The sequence below is a fragment of the Chrysemys picta genome, chromosome 21 (genome assembly GCF_011386835.1).
Source record: "Chrysemys picta bellii isolate R12L10 chromosome 21, ASM1138683v2, whole genome shotgun sequence".
Classification (NCBI taxonomy): Eukaryota; Metazoa; Chordata; order Testudines; family Emydidae; genus Chrysemys; species Chrysemys picta.
The window spans coordinates 19,106,483-19,121,919 of NC_088811.1; the positions used below are offsets into that span (position 1 = coordinate 19,106,483).

The 15,437-nt window shown below is 56.7% G+C and overlaps 1 protein-coding gene across 2 annotated transcripts in view; it reads right to left on the reverse strand.

Annotated features, from left to right (window-relative positions):
- Positions 1 to 2,793: 2,793 nt before the first annotated feature.
- EPHA8 (EPH receptor A8) overlaps positions 2,794 to 15,437 on the reverse strand; it is a 129,170-nt gene continuing 116,526 nt past the window's right edge. For both annotated transcript variants that reach the window (XM_065574947.1, XM_008169872.4), the window contains exons 12-17: positions 13,355 to 13,416; positions 12,640 to 12,849; positions 9,057 to 9,206; positions 8,011 to 8,201; positions 6,726 to 6,881; positions 2,794 to 5,601 (exon numbers count right to left, since the gene is read on the reverse strand). In XM_065574947.1, the coding sequence (XP_065431019.1) occupies positions 5,487 to 5,601; positions 6,726 to 6,881; positions 8,011 to 8,201; positions 9,057 to 9,206; positions 12,640 to 12,849; positions 13,355 to 13,416 (884 nt within the window). In that variant the 3' untranslated portion in view covers positions 2,794 to 5,486. The remainder of the gene's footprint in view (positions 5,602 to 6,725; positions 6,882 to 8,010; positions 8,202 to 9,056; positions 9,207 to 12,639; positions 12,850 to 13,354; positions 13,417 to 15,437) is intronic.

A 15,437-nucleotide genomic window follows, 5' to 3' on the forward strand; every position in this document is an offset into this window, starting at 1 on the left:
TTAGGCGGCCTAGTGGTGAATGCCCCAGCCCCTGGCTCTACACTACAGCCTGCTCTACTGCTGCCACTCGGGAAGCTGCCCCCCTCGGGGAACTGAGTCCAAAAATTACGGATGTAGACACATCCTCAACCTGAGGGGGTTGGGAGCCTTTCGCTACTCGTCCGAGGAGAGCCTTGATCCCTGTGAACCCAAAAGCACTTCCTCCGGTTTGACTAAAGCTCAACTTCAGCTTGGTGCATGTGCCTTGCTTGGACAATTGGGCACAACGTTCTCAGCAGCTGGGAAATAACGCCAGGGTGTGGCTCTGGCCTCCGCTCCTGCACCTGCGATTGCCCGAGGCTCTCAGCGCCGTCTGTTTCCAGACTGGGACGAAATGGGATTCTGAGCTTTCAGAGTGTGTCTAGCAAGACACTGAGGCCCTTTGAGGAGTTCTGCGGCTAAGAGTCCACGTCTATCGTGATTTACAACATTGAAATTATTTAAGGGAAATTTCTAAGGCGACGATATCTGCGGAGTTTAACTGTTAGAACATCGATAGTGCTGTTTCAATCTCCTAGCCGTGTAATCTTCTCCAACACACTGCTAAGCGTAAAGCAAAGAGGGAATCTGGGGCTCCTCGGCAGGTGGGCTGATGTGTGAGCAGATAGGAATATCAGTAACGATCAGGCAGAAATTGCCTCTTCGTTCACTTTAGCCACACAGAGCGTGTTTGACCTCAGAAAAAATTTCATAAAACTGACACAAAGAAGAGGGCTTGTGGGCCCGTATAAACCAACATGGGCGATGTCACGTAGAACTGCTGGGCTGTTTTAAAGTCCTGTACCACAGTGACCACGCACCTTAATAATGCTGATGGCGTGCAGGGGCTTGTACTATTAATGAAGTATCCCAGCTTAGCTTGGACAGATAGCAAAGCAAATATAGTGGGATTGTCCGGTCAATACCTAGGAACGGTACTACGTATTACTAGAGAAGGAAATCTCGTTCACCCAGTGAAAGAATGATTACTTGCCTTGATGCCTGGCTATCACTTGGGACACAAACCGCCCTGGGGCCGAACTCTGTGACGGTGCTGGAGGGCACTGGCTTCCACTCTATGAAAGGAATTGAGTTGGGCTGGGAGACTGGGTGTGACACTGCCATGAACCTTTTTACCTTTGCTTCTGTTCCATGGTGGTTTCAATATGTAACAATAGTGTTTGCAGGCTGGGGTCCCTGGCTCTCTGCTGGGGATCTCACGGGGGGTGGGGGGATGCTGATTGCTGGGGATAGAGCTTTGGGAAACACGTCAGATTGTTACTTGGGTGCACGAGTGTCTCCATTTGGCATTATAAATATGCTGAGGGCTCTGTAGGCACTGCTGGATTGGGAGGGTCTGTCTGCTTGGCCAGCTGGTCCCCCACAGCAGGACTGATTTCAGGAGACCCATCTACAACCCCTGGTTTGTTTCTAAGCAAGTAGACAACATACCTGGCCTGTGTGTCACTCTTTGGACTCCCCTAACCCTGAGCCCATGCAGCAAAACATCTGTTCCCGTCTGATTAATTGCCCTGCCCTTCCCGCTGCTGCTCCCCAGGGAGCTCAGAGATGTCCTGACAACACAGGTAAATGGAAGCACGGGTGACCTGAACCTGCCAGGCCCCACCTGAACGTACAGTCACTCGGCCCCTTTGCCCTGCGGCCTGGCTGGCCCCTTCCCTGCAAGAACATTGGATAATCTGAAAAATCAACTGTCTCTTCTGGCTTCAGCGCCCAGTGGGGCCATGCTAGCTGGGAGATAAAAACACACCAGGAGCAGCCCCTCGGCCCCTGGTGGGCTAGCCCTGGCAGGAATGTTTTTCTCAGGAGTCACAGGGAAGGGGGAAGGGAGAATCGTAATGTTACAAAACTGGAAACTCTGGTCCCTTGTGACAAGTGGGGATTGGGGGGGGGGGGCATTTATCTAGTGGATGGCTATTAGCATGGACACATTTGTTTAATTCTCAGATGTTAATAATACTGCACCTGTGCAGTGGGCTCTGCATAGTATCCCCATATAACCCCATGGATATGTCACCCTGCGCATTGCACGCTTAGCTGTCAGCCAGGTACAGTCTCTAACACACGTAAACTCCCCTGGGGTAGGTACTTGCTTTTGGATTGAACGCCTATGGCGAACCCCCCTACATCTGGCAGAATGTGAACGTCGGCTTTATGAATCAATGCAACATGGAAGCTTAACAAACACCCTACCGCGGCCCGGCAAATCTCTGCTCCCCACTTCCTGGGGCGAGTGATGCTTTTTTGGTGGGCATATGAGGTGACTCCTCCATCCTACCACCACCCAGGATGAAATGGGATTGGACTGTAACAACAACAGCAATGACACTAACTCTTCTCTTCCCCACCCACGCACACACACAGACAGACACACTCACGCTATGCACACACACACACACACACACACACACACGTAGGCACATCCATGCACACTCATGCTATGCACACGTGCATCGCACACGTGCATCACACACACTCATGCTACACACATGCATGCACTCACACACATATGCACATCCATACACATTCACGCTATGCACACACATGCACATCCATGCACACTTGCACTATGCGTAAAATGCACATGTTTGCACTCACACACACGCACATCCATGCACAGGCAAGTCCCCTCGGGCAGCCCCATGCCTGCTGGAAGGGACGGCAGGGTGGATCCCTTAGCAGCTCCAGCAGCCCGTGTGCCCTGTGGGAGCAGCCCTGCACGACACATTGGTCAATAAGAGACAGAGAAATGGGCAATGGGAAGAGTTTTATTGTCCGGGAAGAGGTGCAGACTCTGACCATAAAACAAGGGCAAGGAAGAGAGAGGCAAGGGCCATCTAGCAACGCTCTGTCCCTGGGGACCAGGGCCCATCCAGCAACACTCCTCTTCCAGGCACCAGCACCTGGCCAGCAACCCCCATCCTCTGGGACCAGGTCCTGTCCAGCAATTCCCGTCCCGAGGGGTTGGGGCTGTCCAGCAACCCCATCCCTGGGTACCAGGGCCCATCCAGCAACCCCCCTGTCCCTAGGGACCAGGGACCATCCACCAACCCTCTGCCCTCCGGGAACCAGGATCTATCCAGAACCCCCCACCCTTATACCTGCCATGTGCCGCAGGGCGGGTAAGGCCCAGCCGACACCCTCCCCCGGGGCGTTCCGTGTGCCGCAGGGCGGGTAAGGCCCAGCCGACACCCTCCCCCGGGGCGTTCCGTGTGCCGCAGGGCGGGTAAGGCCCAGCCCGCACCCTCCTCCCCCGGGTGTTCCGTGTGCCGCAGGGCGGGTAAGGCCCGGCCGGCACCCTCCCCCCCCAGGCATTCTGTGTGCCGCACGGCAGGTAAGGCCCAGCTGGCACCCTCCCCCCTAGGCGTTCCGTGTGCTGCAGGGCGGGTAAGGCCCGGCCGGCACCCTCCCCCCCCGGGCGTTCCGTGTGCTGTAGGGCGGGTAAGGCCCGGCCGGCACCCTCCCCCCCCGGGCGTTCCGTGTGCCGTAGGGCGGGTAAGGCCCGGCCGGCACCCTCCTCCCCCGGGCGTTCCGTGTGCCGCAGGCGTAGACTCCGAGTACACAGCCCCCAGGATTGGTGTGTGAGGGGTCTGAGTGCACAAAGGGTGGAATGGAACTAGAGCCACATACTGCATCTAGCCCTCATCGGAAGAGCTTCCATAGGAAGCAGTAGGGTGCCCACGACATAGTCCCAGAGTAGAATTGAGATGTAGACGCCCTGGATAGAAAACTAAACCAAGCCCGGGAGGGTTCAGTTTAGCCAGGATTATTGCAGACTGGAAAATGGCTTTAACCCCCTCCCCCCACATCCCACCATCCTCCAGTTTCTCTGGCGCTGCTGGGAGGCGACCTCGGGCCAAATCCCGCTGTCACACGTGCTGATGTAAATCCAGAGGATCTCCACTGGAACCACCGGAGCGACTCTGGAGTTCCTCTGCTGTCACTGAGAGCGGATCGGCGGCGTGGGTCTCAGACGCACGAGTAACAGCAGCGTTGGGAGGAGCTCTTCTCCCCTGCCCCAAGGAGTGGGGTCCCTCAGCGAGCTCCGGCTACACGCCCCCTTGAAGAGTCTTGGCAGCGCGGCCAGCCCCTGGGCTGGGCTTTCTGTGCTTTGAGACCATTTTTGCGTGTCTAAAGTCCGATGTAGTAAACCAGCTTTGAACATGGTAGAAAATCGTATTTACAAAGGGGAGCAAGAGGCCGGCTTTCCTCTCCAGCCTGCGCCAGTCCCTCCGCTTCGAGCACATCTCTGCCTCGGGACAGCTCAGCGCGTCCAACCACCTCGGCGCACTGGCCTGCTGCCTTCCGGGGGCACGCTCACCAACAGGGGGCGCAAGCAAGGAGCTGGTGCAGCTCCTGGCAGGGTGGCCTGGAGAAACCCTCACCTGCTGGGCAGCCAGGATGTGACAGCTGAGCAGAGCCTCGGGCGGGGGCCTCGTGTGTTCGCAGGTTGGCGTGCTGCTGGGAGCGGTGCCGCTGGTGACGGCCTCCAGGGGAGGCTTGGCTGTTAGCACAGCAAGGCAGACTGGCTGCTGGCAGCCCCTGGCTGGTTTTAGGCAATATGAGAGTTCATTAAACCCCCCTCGGACCCGGAAGAAGACATGACAGGACCGTGAGAGGGGACGCGGCCCCTCATGCGGCAGAAGCCTGGCCTCTGCTCTGTTGGGGCTCGGGGGGCAAACCTGAGCGTGTAGCCCTCAGACACATGCTCTCCCCTGGCCCTGGCCTGCCTGCGCTAGGTTCAGCGCCGGTGCATTCAGGAAGTGGTGACTTCCTAGCTGGTTCCGGGTTCTCCTTTGACAGCACTTCTCACATCTCCCCGAGCACGCGCCAGCGCTCCGGGCCCCTCTTCCCAGCGCCAAGGAAGTCCTGTCTGCTCACAGCACCAGCAGAAACTACTGCAGGAGGCTCAAGACGTCCGGTTTTCCAGTGACCCTTCTGAGAGCAGGGCAATGACCCTGGAGGGGCTGGTCTGGAGGTCCTGGGTAGAGCAGGTTGGTGGGAGCAGGCACTTGGCTGTCTCTGCCATGCAATGGTGTGGGAGGCCTTGCAGGGCTCAGAGCTCCAGCTAAGCCTCCAGGCAGTACAACCGCAGCTCAGACACAGTCGGCAGCAGCACACGGAAGAGACTTGCCCGGCTGTTAGTCAGTGCGACTCCCTTTGCCGGGCCCTGCCTGGGCGGTGCGCCCCTTCTATTGCACTGCCCCTAGCGAGGCCAGGCTAGGAGCCCCGGCCCAGCAGGGACCCAGGATGGAAAAGGGAGTGGCCTGCCCTGCGCTGGAGCCAGGAGATTCAGCGATGTACCCGGAGCGCGAATCCCAGCAAGGCAACGGAAAGCCACAGAGACTCGAGGTTCTGGCTCGGCGCGTCTCCCGCCGGCTGTGCTCGCCGCTCTGCCAGGATCGGTGCTTTCGGAACGCCGGCTGCTGGGTCTGGGGAGCTGGCCATTAGAGATGCCGCCTGGGGACACTGGTGTTCAGCAGCTGAGACCTCATGATTTGGACGCTGCTCAGGATCTTCTTCTGGTGCCCCATGAGGGTGATCCCCAGGCTCCGAACGTCACTGTGAAAACAAAGGCAACATCAGACCGCGGCTCCCCCCGTGCTGCAGGCCAGGCCACGGGGCTCCCCCTCCACTGGCTCAGCTGCACTCGGCTGCCAGCGGCGGAGCTGCCGTTGTCTGGTCCTGAGGGGCTGACGTGCTGTTCTCGGGAGTGACCGGCTGTCAGTGTCCATGGCCCACCCCAGGGCCACTGCCCCCGCGCCATCCCCAGGGGGAGAGAGAGGCAGAGGGGAAGTGGCTCCTGACACGCTAGGAGCAATGCTCTGAAATTGGAGCTGCTCACAGATCACCCAGTCAGTCACACGGACAGACGGACAGACAGCCCTGTCCACTCGGCAGCTTCTCCGAGGTGTCCCTGAAACTCCGATTAGCGTCCCCTCCTTCTGCAATCACGCTGTGAAATGGTCTGACGGTCGCTGAGCTTCCACTGTGCAGCCTCCCGTCCAACCCTGCTGGACACACCAGCTGGTCACACACTGAGCCCTGTGCACCCACACGGAGCCCTATGCACACGTGCACACACACACACAGCCCTATGCAAACGTGCACACACACACACAGCCCTATGCACACGTGCACACACACACACACACACACACTGCCCTATGCACATGTGCACACACACACACAGCCCTATGCACACGTGCACGCACACACACACACACAGCCCTATGCACACGTGCACTCACACACACACACACTGCCCTATGCACACGTGCACCCACACACACAGCCCTATGCAAACGTGCACTCACACACAGCCCTATGCACACGTGCACACACACACACACAGCCCTATGCACACACACTGCCCTATGCATGTGCACTCACACACACACACACTGCCCTATGCATGTGCACTCACACAGACACGGAGCTCAGCATCACCTTGGCGCATTGGCTCAGGACTGGCTCATAAAGAAGAGCACCGAGGAGAGAGGCACCAACTCCACTTCCTTCAGTATTTGGATTTTCTCCCCTCCGGGTGCTAACTAGGCCTAACACTGCTGAGCCTGTCAGATCTACAGAGCCCAAGTTAGGAGGGCAGCAGACAGTGATGGGGGTGACGGGTGCTGCCAGCACTTCACGGCCTACATCAGTCACTTCTCCCCCTTCGTACTCACTCGATGTTCATCCGCATCACCATCCCCAGCGAGGAATACCCGGCCACGGCGAAGTTCTCCCGATAGCGCCCCAGTTTGATGGACTCCAGCCAGTCCTCCACGGTAAAACAGCTTGTGAAATCAAAGATGCCTCTGTCAAAGGGAGTTTGGGTGAACCTCGAAGACAAGAGAAAAGGCATAAACTTAGCGCTAAGGGGCGGATCAGCGAGTGGAGTCAAGATACTGGAAAAGCAGCCTGTGCAGCGGGGGATGGCAGCCCGACGCCCCAACACTATTCTACCACTGCACAATTACCGCTCCCCACGGCTTGTGTTTTCACAAGAAGTGAAGGTCAGGGGCAAGAGGGCTGGAGCCCTCTCTGGTCAGCCAGAGCCAAAGAGCGGGTTGTGGGAGGGATAGCCACAGTACTGTGCATGCACTTCGGCGCCCGTGTATATTTTGTGTGGAGGTGGGCTGTGCATGTGAATCCAAGGGTGTGAAATGCAGCCGCTCCACTCACGGCTGAGCGTGTTTTCTGTTCCTGGCTGGTGCTAGCCAGGCCTGCGGCCATGACCGCACTGAAGCCATAAGCCCACCCAGGCTGGGAGGCTAGTGCGGCTCATTATGGTTATGGCCTGGACTGTGTTAGCCATAAGCTCTAGCTTGGACGGCGGCTTTAAGTAGCTCTCTGTGGCTCTGACCCATCCGTTGTGTTGCCCGTCATTGTGGCATGTGAGTGCCTGATGTGGCCGGTGCCAGCTCAGAGCTTGGGCTTGGCTCGGTCTCGGACTGTCTCACTGTGGCAGTGAACGCGCTCGCTGTCCGCTCTGGCTTGGCATGAGGCTCTAGCCAGAGAATAGGCCATAAAGTGACCAATGTTAGCCAATTGCGGCAAGAGAGTCTCTCACCAATTCACCGTGGCTATGATGCACTGGCTGGTGCTGGTGGGTGAAGAGTCTCTCTGGCTCACCATGGCTATGAGCAGAAGGTGCTGAGATCGCCTGCGGAGCTCTAACTGTCTCATTCTGGCTGTGGCCGGCCTTATCAGGCTATCGTGGTTGTGGCTGGCCTTACCAGTTCCCCGTGGCTGTGGCCGGCCTTAGTGGTTCACCGTGGCTGTGGCTGGCCTTACCAGTTCCCAGTGGCTGTGGCCGGCCTTAGTGGTTCACCATGGCTGTGGCCAGCCTTACCGGTTGCTCATGGCTGTGGCCGGCCTTACCAGTTCACCGTGGCTGTGGTCGGCCTTACCGATTCCCCGCGGCTGTGGCCGGCCTTACCGATTCCCCGCGGCTGTAGCCGGCCTTACCGGTTCACCGTGGCTGTGCACTTGAGATTCTCAGGGTTGCGGATGAGCTTGTCCAGGATGCTGACGATCTGGGAGAAGCGTGGCCGCTCGCTGCGATCCTTCTGCCAGCAGTCCAGCATGAGCTGGTGCAGGGCTGTAGGGCAGCCCATGGGGGCAGGCAGGCGGTAGCCCTCCTCCACTGAGTTAATGACCTGAAAGATAGGTTTGCTCGGGGTGAGCCCACAGCCCTCCCGGAGCGCACTCTGAGATGGCCTGGCTCTTCGCTCCAGAGCTCTGTGGAGCCAGCCACACACTGAAGCTGGCAAAGCAGCGACCAATGGCCACTGGTGGTAACAGGCACCTGTTCTCCGGAGGTCTCCCGCTGAACACCTGCCCTGGGGCTGACTGGCTCTTTGGGCCAACCCCCTCCCACGCGCCAGCCCCCTCCCTTCCTTTGTCTTATTCATCTCGGCAACCCCCTAACATAACCCCACCTAAAGCACATGAACAACACACAGCGGGGCGGGACCCCCAATAACACACCATGGGGCGGGGACCCCCAATAACACGCAGTGGGGCAGGGACCCCAATAACACACCATGGGGCGGGGACCCCCAGTAACACACAGCGGGGCAGGGACTCCCAATAACACACCATGGGGCGGGGACCCCCAATAACACGCTGCAGGGCAGGGACCCCCAGTAATACAGAGTGGGGCGGGGACACACACTATGTGGAAGGAAGGACTGAAAACACATTGATATTTTCACACAGAGAATTTGACAATCCCCCCTCACGGCTCGGCTGAGCTCGGCATTCAGGCCCCAGCGTTGCCCCTCCCAGACAGCGTAAAGTCTCGAGCTCCATTCCCGGGGGGTTGCAAGGAGAGGCAGCATCGCCTTTTGCCCCGAGAACTACACTCTGGCTTTGGACCCCCCCCCAGTGGCCTCCATCTCGCCGTGAGCCCCCACAACCGCTCAGTTAACAGGAGGTGCCGCCCCTAGCAGAGGGAGGGAGGGAACCGGCCTGAGACCAGCCCAGCCGCAGGCAGGACAACGCTCACTTACATCCCTGTTGGTCATGTTCCAGTAGGGCCGCTCCCCGTAGGCCAACACCTCCCACATGACGACGCCGTAGCTCCACACGTCGCTGGCTGAGGAGAACGTGCGGTACGCGATGGCCTCGGGGGCCGTCCAGCGGATGGGGATCTTCCCCCCCTGAAACACAGAACACAGAGTAACCGTCCGTGACAGGCTCCACCCAGGGCAGAGCTGGCACCTGGGCAGCAAGACCATTCAGCAGGTATCGCCGAGAGCCAGGGCAGGAGCTGGGGTCAGGCAGGCATGGGGGATGTCCACTTGCATCAGCCTGGAGCCTGCCATTGGCATCTCCGTGACTGCCAGCACGCCCAGTCTGTTACAGAGACCCGCCGACTCTGACTACACCATGGAGTCTCCTGGGTCTCCCAGCCAAAAGCTCCCAGGCCTGACCTTGCTTAGCTTAGTTCCCTGAGGCAGGGCTCTCCATTCTGTCGGTGCTGAGGGTCCAACCCCCAGCCACTGGGTACCACACAACGTCAGCCCTAAGAACCAATGGACCCCGGGTGGGGCCTTTCCCAGTGTAGTGCTGCTGGTGGCGCTATACAGACTGAGCCTAGAACAGGCAGCTCCCCACCCACCCCCTAAGAACACCCCCCAGCTTTCTGGTTCGGTGACTGGCACCAGCAGCACTGCAGGGCCTGAACGGAAATGGTCGCCCTTCTTTTCGCTGGGCCGGGGAGCTCATCTAACTGGGAAGGGCATGCGGTTCCTCCTCCCTCCCGTGAATTGTTAGCAGTTCCGTCCTCTCCTGGGCCTTGTCTGCACTGCACCCATAATTCACCACTGGTAGCAACAGCTGGCGCTCTAGTGTAGGCGGGGTTCAGGCATTTCCACCACCGTGTCAGCTGCCCCAGCTCAGAACAGGGTTAGACAGAAGACACGCTGAGCCCTGGCCTGGCTACATGGGCGCACTCCCAGGCTGAGCAACATATCCTGGCTTTGCCAGTGCAGATGCAGCCCTGCCATCCTGTCCCGGGTAACTCTGGAGCAGTTAGTAATGGCAGCATGAGAACACGGGATTGGCTCCTAACGCCAGACTCTGGGCAGGTGCTGATGCTGAGCAAACGTGTTCATTTCAAATATGACCTGACCTCAACCTTGGTAAAGGGGCTGAATTTTAAATACCATTTCTTGCCCCCGCATCGGGCTCGAGACCGGACGTGCACCCATCACTAGCACCTGCTGAAGCAAAGGTGAGTGGAGTGTGTCTGTTCAGGACATCTGGAAACCCTCAACTAGTGACTCACTCAATGGCAAATGCCCGTGTTGGGTAAAGCTTGTCCTAGTCTACCCTAGAGTGCCCCCGATATATTCAAAGCAAGGGCACGGGGCAGGTGGGAGATCTGGAAACTGGAGCAGGATTGACAAGGGCCAATGACCAGCTTGGGGCTCGTGTCACGTGACACATCCCAGTCCTGCCAGGATAATCTTGTGGTGTCACCAAGGCCGAGTACGGAGAGTTTTGCTTGCATGCAGGACTGAACCTGAAAGCACCGAGAATTTAGCCTGGCTGGTGGAGGCCTCCACCCGCAGGTGTCCCAGAGAGCTGGATATAAGAAGACAATAAGGCAGAGAGAGGGCTCATGTTTAGACTCCTGAAAGCCTAGACTCTGGGCCCATTCTCCCTACACCTCACTGAGGAACGCAGCCTCTGCCCTGAAGGTGTCTGGTGTGGTGCTGCAGGGTGTCCCGCCTGCAAGCCCAGCAGAGAGAACAAGCCCAGAAATTATTAGACACTGGAGGATGCATGTTTATCCCAGGGGAAGGAGAGCCAACCACAGAGATCCTTGGCTTTTCGCTCTTCCTCTTACTTCCCTGTTGGGTGGATTAAGGCAAGACATGAAAGACCAGACGCGCACACATGCAATCTATGTTAATAGAACGCTGGTTAGATTGCAAAGTCGAGCACCCAAAGGTTAAGAAATGTCAGCATTACAGTTACACACGTGGCCTTAATTCTACACCTTTGTGTGTCCATCCCGTGCACCGAATGAGGCAGGGTCCCATGGAAAATATAGTATGTGACCATGTTCCTACAGACTATCAGAATGCAAACCATCACCTTGGCCAACCCTTCAGGGACTGGAGCAGGAAACCCTCCAGAGCTGAAAGCATGAGCTAGCGTTGGTACAGAAGACCCATACCCACGGGGAGCGGGCTCAGAGGGGGACACATGACTCAGAGTGGCGCTGACCAGTGGGTTACGTATGGAAACGGGGATCAAACTGATGTGCAGGCAACTGAAAATTTGGCATTTCCTAATTTTTGCGTGCTTGATTTTGTAACCTAAACAGTGGCTCTTAACCTTTCCAGACTACTGTACCCCTCTGATTTGTCTTGCGTACCCCCAAGTTTCACCTCGCTTAAAAACAACTTGCCTACAAAATCAGACATAAAAATACCAAAGTGGCACAGCGCACTATCACGGAAGGCTGCCAGCTCAGAGGGGAATGGGGTGAGCTCTCTCCCCCGTCCCATGCCAAGAAGCGATGGGCTCCTGCCCCATGTGGTGCCCCTGGAGTGGGGGTTGGGCTCCTACCCCATATGCCAGGTCTGGGAAGGAGTGTGGCCTTGTCCAGCTCTCGTCCTCATTCCCAGCACTCTGGGGGCTCTGGCAGGTCCCTGGTGGAAGCTGGGGCTTGTCCTTAGGATGTTTGATGGGGAGTTACTATTCTGGCAAGCTAAGCCATGCAGGCCGAGAACGGAAATGGTGATTTTTATGTTTCTGTCTCTGCCAAACCTCAACAGAATTTCATGGGACAAGCAAAAAGCACGTCTCTAGCTCCGGTGCTTTGCCCCGGTGGAATGTCAAAGGCCTGCAGCATATAATGGAGGGATAAGAGCTCCTCAAAAAAAGGTCACAAGAATCTTCTATACCAGAAATGTTAGGTTACCTAAATCTAGGGGGTCACTGCTAGCTCTTCCTAAAATAAGAAATCCTTTGCTCCAGCCAGCAATGGGACTCAATAACTTTAAACAATTTTTAAACTACTGAACCAATCTACTTCAAACTCAGCTTGTTCTGTTGATCTCACTGAGATTAAAACATCAGGCCAAGCCTGAGACTGTATGTATGTAACAGTGTGGCAGCATTTGTGTGAAACTCCCTGAGACAGATGAGCTGCTACCTCCCCCAGTTACACGGGAGATGGGAGGAGAGAGGCGCTAGGGTATGAACTGAGCAGCCCTGAGGCCGGAACCAGATTGGGAGGAGGATTAATCTGACACCTGCCCGCCCCAGAAGAGGGTGATTCGGGGACTCTGCACAGTGTGTGGACTGTAATTGAGAGCCGGCTGGGAAAGGTGCCAGCTCACACTGTGCTGTAACTCCCTCCATGTACGGCTGTGTAAGAAGCGAGTTTGTATTATATGACGTGTCAGATAATGTATAATGGTCTAAAGGGCTCCATATTTCATGGCATCAGCACAAGAGGGTGGAGATAACGCTGAGCTTCCCAGCTTGGCTGCAGCCTGTGATTTCTCTCCCTGAAGGTTGCATAGCACGCCTGCTGTTGTTTGGGACTCAGCACAGAGAAAGCGCAGAATGTACCGTGGTGGTGTAGGCAGCGTCCGGATCATCCTCGAGGATTCTCGACAGGCCGAAGTCGGACACCTTGCAGACCAAGTTGCTGTTAACAAGAACGTTACGGGCAGCCAGGTCCCGGTGCACGTAGCCCAGATCGGAGAGGTATCTCATGCCGGCACCAATGCCCCTCAGCATGCCAACCAGCTGGATGATGGTGAACTGACCGTCGTGTTTCTGGAGAGAAAACAACCCTGACGTTATTCCTGGCCTCTCGCTGGGCACCTGACAAACACTGATCCTGCATGGTGACTTGGACCTCTGTGACCTGTAGGCCCAGAACCCTGTCCTCATTCAGCTCCACTCACCTGTTGCAATCTGTAATGCCCCCACACTCGGGCTCCAAACCCAGACACCTCTCTGAGCAAGCCTAGCTGGGCCAGAGGAAATGAAGGACAGTTTGTACTCCTGTCACCTCCAACCTCCCACTCTTCCCACTCCACGGGCCTGGGAGATGCTCCTGTGCGCCAGCAACAGGAGTCCTGCCTCTCACACCAGGCTGCTCCGCCTGAGAGCGAGTGCAGATGCCTTGGAGCTCGTGTTCCCTCAGCGCCTGCAGCTTTTACTCAGCGTTCATAGTGGTCATGAGGCTGCAGAGCGTGGCTCAGCCTGTTCTTCTCCCTCATCAGCCACTCAGCCCTGAAGAATGTGCAATGAATAAAAATACAGAGGAGCTGATTACCCGGAGAAAGGAATCTAGTGAGCCGTTCTCCATGTATTCGGTTACAATCATTACCAATTTGCCTGTAGGAGACAAGAGAGGTCAAGTTAATAGAGAAGTCACCTTCCTCTGGGAGCCCCGGTACCTGCCTGGTGCAGGGAGGGAAGCAAATCCGGGACAATCAAGGTGTCCCACAGCCCTGCAAAGAGCTGCTGAGGTCCCATTCTGGTGCTGCGTGTGAACCATGCCAGTGTGTGAATATAGCACTCACGCGGCCTACTCACACTCACGCATTCTACTCACACTTACGCACCTTACTCACGCATCCTACTCACACTAACACAGCCTACTCACACTCACGCATCCTACTCACACTTACGCACCTTACTCACGCATCCTACTCACACTAACACAGCCTACTCACACTCATGCATCCTACTCACACTTACGCACCTTACTCACACATCCTACTCACACTAACACAGCCTACTCACACTCACGCATCCTACTCACACTAACACAGCCTACTCACACTCACGCATCCTACTTACGCAGCCTACTCAAACTCACATGTCCTACTCACACTCACGCATCCTACTCATGCATCCTACTCACACTAACACAGCCTACTCACCCTCATGCAGCCTACTCACACTCACGGATCCACCTCGCACTCACACATCAAACTCAGAGTCTCTCTACAGGCACCATTGTTGTTGCGAAGTCAGTGTCATTGTCTAAATGAAATTTGCATCCCATTACCATAATGCATTGCATTTCAATGTGCCTTTTAAAACTATGACTTCACATTACAATTCAATACAATACGGCCTTTAAAATGAACGCTAATGGGTAGTGCTTCTCCGAATCCAATAACCCCGATCTCTGGCGTCGGGGTGCAGAGCGGAGTGGGGTGAGGGGAGCCACCACATGTGATGTTACAAAGGACCTGTCAGGCGTCCCCTTTCACCTCCCTCCAATGAACGTTGGAAAAGCCCCAAGTAGCAGCATTCTCCTTCGAGCTGCAGCCAGGGATAAACCCTTCATTGCTCTAATGGCACTAGAAGGGAAAGGCGAAAAGCAGCAGTCCTGCGAGTGACAAGCTGTCTCCCTCTCAAGATGCTAATCGGGAATGTCGAAAGGCGAGAACGCTGCTGGGCCGAGGAGCCGGCCCCTAGACTCTAGAGCCTGAAGCTAGCAGCAGAGACCCCCGGCTCATGGTAGGACGTCATTCTGAGCCTCCTGGCCAGTAGCAATCCAAAGGCACTTTATTACCAGTGCCCAGGAATCCGGGGCTGTATGCGCAGCCCCGAAAATGAAGCCCTCAGAGCAGGTAGAGTGAGGGCAGTGTCAGGGCAAGCTTCGCCCATGCACTGCCCCCTGCCAGTGCACACCCAGCCCTTCAGGGGCCCTCTAGGAACGTCCCTCGGGTAGACCTGCCTAGCAGCTGTCTCTCTGACGTTCCTGTTGGGAGCTCCCACCCATGAGATGTTTACCCCCATGTTCTGGACACATTTCCTAGTGACCATCTGTGCCCCATCTCCCTAAATTCCCTCTGTAGTTCCCACTGGATACAGAAGCCTCCATTCTTGTCCGACACTCTTCGGTGGCATTGCAATAGTCAGTGACACAGCTGCCACATTCCACCCCAAAGGCGGCTGTGTAACGAAGTGGGGGGTTTTCTTGTTTTCTGTGGAGTTTCAATGGTTTGCATGCAGAGGGGGTGGCACTCAGTTTCCCTGGGTATTACTGATTTAACGAGGGGAGGGGAGAGGGAGTGTGTTTTGCAGAGGACCGGAGAGAGGACGTGGGGACCCAGCCGATGGCCAGGAGGATGGATACCCCAGCGACCGGTGACCTGGCGACCTGGTGACCCGGAGGCCCAGCTGAGGAGACGCAGCCGGTTCTGGCCAGTGGGCGGACAATGGGCTGCAGAGTGAGGACCCAGTGACCTAACCAGCCGGTTCCAGCCAGAGGACAGAAGAGGGGAGAGGAGGCCCCGGTTTACGACCCTGTTTACCTGGAGAGAAGACAATGGACAGAGGCGGGGCCTGGGGCTGGTGATCTCAGATGCCCAGCTGCGAGCAGAGGGGGCTCTGGGCTG